The sequence below is a fragment of the Populus nigra genome, chromosome 12 (genome assembly GCF_951802175.1).
Source record: "Populus nigra chromosome 12, ddPopNigr1.1, whole genome shotgun sequence".
Lineage (NCBI taxonomy): Eukaryota > Viridiplantae > Streptophyta > Magnoliopsida > Malpighiales > Salicaceae > Populus > Populus nigra.
This window is the reverse complement of record NC_084863.1, coordinates 4785077-4796355: the sequence shown is the minus strand read 5'-3', so window position 1 is coordinate 4796355 and position 11279 is coordinate 4785077. Positions and strand designations below refer to the sequence as shown.

Below are 11279 nucleotides of genomic sequence, written 5' to 3'. Positions count from 1 at the left end.
TTTAAACAAAGTAGAGTCATCATACTAACTCTCGTGAGGTACAACCGTACAAGATTCATCCTTAGCATTCAACACTTGGTTTTTGCTTACTTGGGGAGGACTATACTTCTTGAAATTTCTGTCAATCAAATGATCTTCTTTTGAATACGAATCATTGGTTATATTAAGGAAATGACCCGTCATTTCATTGAACTGCTTCAGCTGAGACAAGGGGATTATTATAGAAGATCGGCATGTACCTCTCCCCTGTAATATTAAACCTTAAAATGCTATAAACACATCTCTTTTATAAAAATATAGAAAATTAAAGATTATAAATATTCTCAAGTAATGAACCTCAGATATCTTCAAGAAATGACCCTTCTCATTATTTCCAAGATCAAAGCAAAATTGCTTCTGACCTATTCTCATTATTTTTGAATCACAACAGCTACTACTTTCATAATGAGCAGACACCTTATTTGATTGTGATGTTGAAGAGTTCTGAGCATTGTGGCTCATTATAAATTCAGGTTTGACATTTGCAAGGTCCACAGACTGTTTTGACGGAATATAAATTTGTTGCTGCTGCAAAATAGAAAAAGCCTTTGCTTATTACCCTCAAAAGAAACCAATTTTGAATACAAATATGAAACATGAAAAATTAAATGCTAGAACCTGATATGGAGGGAAAAGAACTCTTGCAGTTGTATCAATCTCTTGTAGTGTCCTCATAAACAATTGTAAACCATTGTTCTTGTTCTTTTTGTAAGGAATGACAATGTTCTTACAGTCTGTGCTTGTTAATGCTTCTGAAACCTGCATGCATGGTGCTATTTTCGTTGGAAAATTTGTTAAAAAATAGTTAATAGGTACATTTGATATCAAATGAGAACTTATTAACCTTCAATGTATTAAGTGTTAGAAAAATCATACTAAAGATGACATCTTGAAAACTTTTCACCCTCAACAATGTACTGCATGTTACTGACATTAGAAAGAACTTAGTGTCTAACTCATTATTGTGCAAAAATGATTTTAAGATGGTTTTTTAGAGTGAAAAAGGTATTTTTATGATGATCTATTTAAAGTAAATGTAATGATCATTTTAACCAATGATAAAAATAATAATAAAACTAAAAGAAAAGAAAAGAAATGATGAGTCTGACATTAATGACCATTGCTTAAGGGCATAAATAAAGCTTTTGGAATGTTTAAACAATACATGAATAAAACTAAAAAAAAAACTTAAAAGGAAGATAAAAGGTAATATAAAGTGATAAAGGTAGAGAATATGAAGTATTATTTGATGAATTTTGTTCCTAAAATGGTATTATTCACCAAACCAATGTTTTTTATTCACCATAATAAAATGACATTGTGAAATGTAAGAATTAAATATTAAAAAAAATTATGAGTGTCATGTTGATAAGTTCGGGAACATCTTAGAACTTATGGGGGGAGGTAATTATAACTTTCAATTACACAATTAACAAAGTACCCAGTAAAAAATTAAAAAAGACTTCATATGAATTTTAGCAAGGTAAAAGATCTTCCTACAAATAGCTCAAAGTATGGGAGTGTCTTACAAATGTAGCAATACCTTATCTTAAAAAGTTTAAGATTGGACCTAAAATTATAGATTGTGTAAATATTAGATATGAATATAATAGTAGTGTATATCAATTCTTTGTACACAAGTTAAATGTTGAATATATTCATCATAATACTATTATGGAATCAAGGAATGCTATATTCTTGAAAGATGTGTTTCCATGGATTGAAACACAAGAAAGTCATTCATATAAAAGAACGATCGAGGCTAGCTCAACTGATCACCATCAATTAGAAGATGATAAAGTTAAGCTTAAAAGAAGTAAAAAGGGGGTTGTTGTCAATGAATAAGAAAAAAAAGTTTGTAAGCTTGTCAAATCATTATATAGTTTGAAACAAACACCTAAACAATGACATGAAAATTTTAACAAGGTTATATGGTCAAATAAGTTCAAAATCAACGAAATTGATAAATGTGTTTATGAGAAAAATACATATAAAGGTTATGTCATTATACATCCATATGTGAACGATATGTTAATTTTGAGTAGCTATGATCACATGATTAAGTCATACTAAGAATAAAAAAGTTTAGGACATCTGATAGATTGGTATTATCTTAATCTTATTATGTTAAGAAAATTCTCAACAAATTTTCTAAAGATAACAATCGTATAGTCAAAATAACAATTAATATAAGTGTACATTTGTCCAATAATAGAGATAGAAGAATAAACTAATCGGAATATTCTCAAATAATTATAAGCCTAATGTACATTATGAACTGCACAATGCCTAATTGCTTATCAAGTTAGCAAACTAAGTAGATTTATAAGTAATTCAAGTATTGATCATTGAAAAGCACTATAAAGGATACTTAAATTCTGAGGTATACTTTGGACTATAGGTTATACTATATTGGTTACCCGATAATATTTAAAGTGTATAGTGATAATTAGATATCCGACACTAAGGATTCAAAATTCACTAATGAATATATCTTCATACTTGGTGAACTAGCCGTGTTGTGAAAATTCTCTAAACAAATGTGTATCACAAGATCCACGATGAAATAAGAGTTTATTGCTCTTGATAAAGCTAGAGAGGAAACCAAATGAATTTAAATCTCTTAGAAGATATTTCATGTTAACCAAAATTATTGTCAGTTATTTGTGTCCATTGTGATAAGCTAATTAGCAATTCAAAGGGCACAAAATAGTATGTATAATGATAAGTCCAGACATATACATTGTATACATAATATTGTTAAACACTTTTTTTCAAATGGAAGTATTTTCATTTACTATGTAAATTCAAAGAAAAATATTACGGATCCACTTACCAAAGGTTTGTCGAGAGAGTTTGTGTATAATTCATCGATGAGAATGTACTTAAAGCCTTTGAAAATAAAAAAAAGTGTAATGATAGTAATTATACCTAGTTGAATGAAGATTCTAAGATTTAGGTTCAAAGAGGAAAAAAAGTCATCACATTCTCGGTAGCATTAGAAAATTATTATTTCCTGCTTATTTCTCTGATTAAATAAGTTCTAGTTATAGCATGATAAAAGGTAAGCTGAACTCATAATGATTTTCATATATTGGAACACTAAGTGAAGTATAACATAATACTTTTTGTCATAACCCAATTTTTGACAACATAAATTCACAAAAATGAAATGAATGAAAAACAATTTGAGTTTTGGGTCAAGACAACACAAATTGAAAGTCTTGAGAATTTAATCAGAATGAATTATAAGTTTAGGAGCTAATTGTGGTATAAAAGGGAAGAATTGATAAGTTTGGGGACTTAATTGAACTTAAAATTAGTTTAATTAATGAAATCATGAGCTTAATTGAAGAAATATTAAAAATTCAGGGTTGGTTTAGGTCTAAATAACAAGAAATTAAGTTCAAGGACCGTTGTGTAAAAGGCGCCGCAATGCAGGGGTTTAATTACAATTTGGTTTAAGGGTTCGATTGAAAAATGTCAAAACATCAAGGACCAAATTGAAAAACAGTTGCCCTCGCCCTGAAACGACATCGTTTCACGCACATCTATCATCTTCTTCCTCTAAAGACAGAGGAAGCCATCGGTAAAGAAAAAAATGAAATGTTGCCCAGATGGGCAGCTCAACACAAGCCATATTTAGCCTATCGAGGTCCCCAATCCAAGCAGACTTCCTCTCGGACACGCTACTGGAATCCAGGCCAACGTCTACCACCACCAATCTAGGCGTAGGAGGACTGTTGGCGTCCGAGTCCTAGTAGGAAACTGACTCCCCAAGCCATGCTTGTCAATAGGAGAGGTGTAGGTTAAGACAGAGAAGGAAGATCCCTATAAATACCAAGGAAATCAACAATCAAATAAGGAGAGATGACCGAAAAAAGAAGGAGTAGAGACGGGCAGAGACAAAAAAAAAGGAGAGACCAAGAGAGAACATGGGAGCGACGAACAAATAAAAAGAAACACCATAGCAAACAGAGAGACAGAACCCACCAGGAGAACAAGAGACCAGAACAAGAGAAAAACATGAAGAGGCTAGCTGACCAGTCCTCCATCGTCTGTCTTTGTCTTCGCCCAAGTAAGTCTTCTTCCTCTTGCCCTGTTATTGCATTTCTAAGTTGGCAAAAACAGTGCGATGGTAATTATAATTACCTTCGCACTGTGCAATGCATGCATGAACTAGTTCAGCGTGCTTGCTGTTTGTGCTGGTTACTGGTCTGAACCAGTAACCCGGTCAGGTTGGCTGGATCCGGCCCAGCCTGTATGGCTGGGCTAGATCCACCCTAGTAAAAAAAGAATGGGTTGGGTCTGGACCTCAAGCTCAACTGGCCTAAATTGCTTTTTTGCTAAGGGTGTGTTTGGAAAACATACCCTTATGCTTTTTCCATATACTTTATTCTCTTTTTATTTTGATATTTGGTCAAACATGCCCTTTTTGATATTAAAAAATTCTCGAAATATTTGGCGACCATTGTGGATTTATTTGTGGCCTCCTTACACTTTGTTTTATTTTTTTTGCTATGTGCTCAATCTGTAGACCATTATTGTTAAATGCAAAAGTTATTGTGCAACGTTTCTTTTATTTCCATCTAAAAAGGGCAAATAATAATAAAGGGTAACCAAAAAGAAAATGACATAGAAAAATTCTTCTTCAAGTTCAATTTTTTATGAAATTATTCACTAACGCCAGAGTCAGAAATATCATATTTTTTTGGGCTTGTGCAATATTTACCAACGCTAGAGTTGAAAATATTTGTAGGAATTGTTCATTGACACTAAAATTAGAAACACGATAGGAAGAATAAAAAAGAAAAAGAAGAACAAATTCTTAGTAATTCTTTAAAACACTCATGAGTCCAGGAGTTGTTTAGAGTTAAAATGAATACAACAACGAGAACTAAAACAAATCTCTAGATAGAGAACTATATGAGTACTATTATCTTGGTTGTCACAAAAATTAAATAGTTGAAGACATTGCGTTCATTATTTAGCGACTACGAACTTGTTTGGAAGTGTGATAGATGTTGTTTTTCAAAGTGATTTTTGCTTGAAAATAATAAATTTTCATAATTTTTTTTTGACATTAACACATCAAAATAATCAAAAAATATATTAATTTAAAGCTTTTTCAAAAGAAACAAAATTTGGAAATTTGGAAAAGTGTGGTTCAACTGCATTCCTAAATGGTGTTTAAATCTGATAGTATTTCATTAAGAAAGGTTTAAAGTCAAAAGCTATATATCTCGATATAGTGATCCACCAAATCAACATCTCTCAATAAATTCTCAAGTCATTTTCAAACTAGATAGATAATCTTCATTCGTGTGGGGAATTGTTGGGGAATTTATTAAAACATGATTAATGAACACATTTAAGGTCAAATTAAAAGTAACCACTCACTTTTTGGGTTAAAACTTTATTGAAATTTAATCTACAACATATGCTCTTTAATATGGAAAATCAACATATTTTAAATAAATTATAGGTGAATGATATATTGATCTCAAATAACTCTTATTTGACATGTTTTGATAAAACTCAAAACTCTTTAAAAAAAACTTTATCCCACATAAGAAAGAAACAAAACTTTCTTGGTGTTTATATAGTGAGTGATTGAAAAGTTAAAATTAGACTCAAAGGGCAACAAAGCTTTTATAAGGGGGAGGTCCTAGAAAAAATAAGTTTTGGGCTTAAACTCACACACGCACGTGCATCAGCGTCGTTTGTGCTTGGGCTTCGAGCTGAATTTGGGTTTATTGTAAAATGATATTTTAAGCCATAAAAGATTTTTTTTTTTGTCAATTGAAATTTGAATTTGGACCTAGTCCATGAAGAACAATTTTTTTCAACTCATTTTTTGTCTAGTTTAGCTCATGAATGTTAAAAGACTCTTCCAAAAGCTTCCGTTGTAATTTTGAACTATTTCTCTGGTAAAAAAATACAAATTCATGGCCACTATGTTTAGATTTAATTCTTTATTTATGATGGCTAATCAAAGGTTGATAATGTAAGAATTAATTATGATTATTATTAAAATTAATTATTCAACTTTTTAGCTTTCAAAATCTACTATGAAAATAGTGAAGTGAAGAAAGAGTGTCTAACAATGTTTTTTATATTTTTACACTCTTTCACGCCTCATATTTTAGGGTTTTTTTTTCTCTTTTATGCTTTGATTTTCCTCCTAAATATAGAGCTTAAGTTCATCTTACTAAGAGATATTTGAGTTACATAATATTTGGTTAAAATACCTTGTTTAGAAGTGTATCTAAATCAAGATAGTGTTGTTGGAATTTTGTAAGACATATTGTAAACATCCTAGTTGTATAAGTGAAGAACAATTAAACTTTAAGGACAAAGGACTCATTCTTTGACAGCAACAAAATTTTCATTACTTTAGAGTATTTGAACAAGTACTATTCTTTATTTTGATATCAGCATAATTTTTTTTTTGTATGCATGCTATAACTTTGATTTTGTATCAATTGCAAATTTGAATAGATGCTTAATATGTATGCTATTATGAGTTTTATTTTTGAATATTTATAGATTTAAAATTGTATGCACTCTGAGTTTTCCTTAAATATTTTTCTTTTGTTTTTGATATTTTGAATGCTCTTACTATAATAAACTTAACATAATTAATCACTAGTCTAATACACTTACCAATTTAGCAAAACAATCTTTTTCAAACACAACAGTGAGAGATGAACCTAGTCATTGTTTTCAATCTAAAGATAGAAAAAAAGGGAGAGAATTAGATAAAATAAAATTTTCTCACTTTTAAAACTTGATGAAAAAAAATAGAACTCAAGAGTTGAATGCGTAATAAGATTATAATACTGTCAAAGAATCATCTCCCAAGACATGATTTATAGTATTTTCTAACACACCCTCTCAAGTGAAAGTCCTTTGAGCTTGAAACTTGTACATATACACATTACCTTGTGTTTAATTTTTATTAAATAAATGAGGATAATGAAATTCGAATTTGTGACCGCCTAATTATCAAGGTTCTGATACCATATTAAAGAACCATCTCAACCTAATAACTTAAATTGTAAGGTAAGGTCTTGATATATAATTTATATTATTATCTATAAAAAAAAGTACTATCATCACACATCAAATTTGCGTATCTAAAATCACAGAAAATCATGTTCAACTCTAGACCACTAAAAAACGAAGGCAAGGAGATCCTACCCACCACCATATCCATTTTAAACGAAGATACCTTATCCCATGGATTAAAACTATTTTATTTCAATATTTTTATCATCTATTTTCACTAATGGAATGGAAATTGAAGTAAAATGATGTAGACGGTCAAAGCCTGCATGAGAAATCAAAGAATTCTTCCTCGATTTCTTTTCCTCAGAGCTACCCACAGCAATTTATTTCTTGATGACAAACGGCAGAGAATATGCACGTCTCCTCATCAGACAAAAAAATTCTCAGAAAGACTTGAGATCTCTTTCGTTACTGTGAGGGAAACAAATGGAGCTATAGGTTACAGACATAACGGATATCAAGTCTGAGCTTCTTGAGGAAGAATGATGGAATGCAATGGTTAGAATTGGCTTGCAGCTTGAAGTCAAACCACCTTGATTTACAAAGCAAATAAGTAGTAAATTTGAGTGCACTGTTATCTACTTGTAAAAAAAGGAAGGTCTGGACTTGGGAGGTATTCTAGATTCAAGACAGTGAAACTGAAACAGAACGAGAACGCATGTGCTTATCGTATAGAACGTAAAAGTAAAAAAAGAAAAGAAAATGAGAAGCAGCAACATGAAGCTTGGACGCATGTTATGAATTGGAAGCATATGGAGAAAAAGATTCAGAGCATATCTAGAGAATGCATATGATTCAAATTCTTGGAATAAATTAACATATCAATAAGCCAAATGAGATCCACATAAAGAACTGTGATAAACACTTCCAAGTTGTCAGTCATCCATTAAAGGTTTCTTAGCATTCAAGTTGTTCAGTAATTCAACATCTGATATTCTGAGATTTGGCAATACCTTGCACCTTTCAGGACGAACAACATTAAGATTTTGTACTATCTGCATATGCAGTTGCTATCTCTTCTGTTGCATTAGAAGAATTTTACCAGGAGGCGCCTTAGATTTGGGTTATTGGCAGCAACGATATCCACCAACAACAACAGGTTTAGACCTACTACTTGTTACGGGAGAGTCCCTGCTCGAGTATGAATCGTTTCAGGTATGATTGGAGGCAACGGCAGCTTAACTCAGGAGGGGTTGCTAGAAACACAAGTAATCTATTTTCTCGAGGATAGCATATTGCAGATTTAAAATTTGAACGTTTTGGAGGAACAAGACACATATGCAGCTCGTTCTCTCTTTGAATTATGAGTAATTATGATGAGTTTTTTATTCTAATTAAAGCATCAAGGTGGTAGTGTCACTTATTTTATCCACCTTTTTTTTCTTCAGATGCAGACCATCTACCAGAGTCTAACCAAGAACTAAAAGGCAAAAACAAATTCCTTCTATCAATGAAAGGGGACAAAACAAAAACAAAAAGACATAAATTAAGAACTTTTCATAGGTTATTGCAAACATTATAAAAGGGGACAAAACAAAGCATCATAGGATTTTGACTCCTTCTCACTGGAAGCAATTGTTGCGAAAGAGGAGATGATAGTTTTTTACTAATATTTACTGAAAAGATGCTATAGCTTTTATGCATTTTCACGTCTATGCTCACCTAAAACTCAAGAAAGACCCCATGATTATAAAGTATGTGATCAACACAAGAAGATCATACTTCTTACATTTCTGTAACTATCTTAGAGATGGTAGCTTTACCTTTAAAAAACGACCACGATGATCCTGTCCATCACTGAAGCGAAACACCTGCAGAAAGAAAATATTGTTATTCAAATTAAAAGAAAAGGGTCGTATTGGGGACTGGGGGTAAGAAATGTTAGGGAGGGAAACACCTTGCCGTTGATCTTCAATTCTTTATCTCTGTTAGAACCCTCCTCTTGGTGTTCAAAAGAAGTGGAGCTAAAGCAATCAAATGCCTTTAAGAAGCATGAAATGCCACTTGAAAGAAGCAAAATTGAGAAACCATCCATTTGTGATATTTGGAGATACTGTCTTTCAGAATTCTCTTTCAGATCAAAACAGAAGGAGCTATGTTCTATCTCTATTTTTTTACGGACAAGCAAAACATCTGTGTCTAAACTGTTCTTCTCCATTTCCATTTTCCAAAACAACTTAACAAAGAAGGTGCGGGCCGGGAGTATGAGGAGAGGGTATCAGAATCTCACTAACTTAGTCTCAACGTTGTCTCGTGGATACATTCGGGACCAATCTAGTACATGGCTTTTTTCTAATTTGCCTATTTATATTTGAAAGCTTTTTTTGAGTTTCTTGTAAAATTACTTTTCAACCGTTGTTTGTCGGAAAGTAATTTTATTTGTTAGAAAGTAATTTTTTAAAAAATTATTTTTTTATTAAAATAAATTTTTAAAAAGTAAATTATTCTCTGATGTTTGATAATATTATTAAAAATAAGTTAGAAAATATTTTCTAGTGTTTAGTTATATCATGAAAAATAAGTTGAAAAATAAATTATTAATACTTTTTTCAAGTTTATTAAAATAATAAGGAACAAATCTTACAAATTAAAAGGTTGAATGAGAATGAAATTGAAAAAAAATCTAATTTTATAAATTATCTCAAATAAAATAAATAACAATCAAAATAATGAAAATCAAATCTAACAGATAAAAAAACTAAAATATGATGAAATTAAAATAATAATTATAATTATAATTTTCATAAATTATTTCAAATAAAATAAGTAACAATAAAAATAATGAAGGCCACATTTAATAGATAAAAAAATTTTAATTAAAAAAATAATAAGAGAAAATCAAATAACAATCATAAAAATAGAACTAAAGTTAATATAAAAATCAAATTAAATCAAATTCTAAAGGGTGAGTTGAAAAAAAAATATTTTTAAAAAAATATATAGCAATCAAAAGTTTAAGGATCAAATTTGTTATAATCAATAAATAATATGATATTTCTATATTTTTCACAATTTCTAGAAAATATTTTCATTTTAAAATGGAAGGAAAATACTTTTTTAGTAACCAAACTAAATTTTTCTTTAATTAAAAAATATTTTTTATTAATCAATTTTATTATTGATAAATAAATACAAAAAGTTTTTAAAAATTATTTTTCACTAAATGAACGAAGCATAAATGATCATAACTTTTTTCTGTATCGGAGATGTTCACATAAAGCATTCATCTCACCTTTTATGTTCTTCAGATGATGAATAATAGAGTTTCTTCTCTCTCTCTCTCTCTCTCTTCAATTTTTATTTATCAAGCTTTTTGCGTACTGTTAAAGTGTTTTTTTCAACAATTTCACAATTGGCAAAATTTCTTATTAAATTAGCTCAATTAAAATCATAATTTTTAAACAAATATATTTTAAAGTTTTTTTTAAGCTCCTATCATTGTTTTAAAACTTGGTTTGACTCGGCATGTTAATATATAATCCAAGTGATTTGGGGTTTTAACCAAGTTTTAAATAGGTAAAACTCAAGCTTGTAATTAGCCTAGTTAAACTTTGGCAATCCATTAGGTTAACCTGAAATTCAGGTGAGACTTGATGTTTTCTTTTACTTTTTTTAATAAACTCAAAAAATATAAAATTAATTTATGAATATTTAGTGTAAAAGTTGGGTGATTATTACAAAAAAGAATTATTGGTAATTTAAGAGAAATTACCAAAATTATTTGGCTAACAAAAGAGGTTAGCCGGGTGCTGGGTAATTCGTATGGAATTACCGGATTGATTGTGGCAACCAAGATGAGTTAGCCAGATTTCTTGGGTAATTTAGAGAATTACCCGGTTTATTGGTTAACAAGGAAGTTAACTAGATATGGCGTAATTTGTATGGAATTACCGGATTGATTGTGGCAACCAAGATGGGTTAGCTAGATTTCTTGGGTAATTAAGAGAATTATCGGGTTTATTGGTTAACAAGGAAATTAACTGAATATGGGGTAATTCGTATGGAATTTACCGGATTAATTGGCTAACAAAAGAGATTAGCCGGATGTTGGGTAATTCATATGGAATTACTGGATTAATTGGCTAACAAAAAAGGTTAACCGGATGCTAGGTAATTCGTATGGAATTAACGGATTGACTTTGACAACCAGGATGAGTTAGCCAGATTTC

The 11279-nt window shown here is 30.4% G+C and overlaps 1 protein-coding gene across 1 annotated transcript; it reads right to left on the bottom strand.

Moving 5' to 3' along the window:
• Window positions 1-9361, bottom strand: LOC133668995 (transcription factor Pur-alpha 1-like). Its single transcript, XM_062089013.1, has 5 exons — window positions 9008-9361; window positions 8874-8921; window positions 658-798; window positions 337-567; window positions 1-246 (listed from the first exon to the last, which is right to left on the bottom strand). Exons 1-5 carry the CDS (start codon window positions 9272-9274, stop codon window positions 25-27), a joined length of 909 nt encoding a protein of 302 aa, XP_061944997.1. The 5' UTR covers window positions 9275-9361; the 3' UTR covers window positions 1-24.
• Window positions 9362-11279: the final 1918 nt, after the last annotated feature.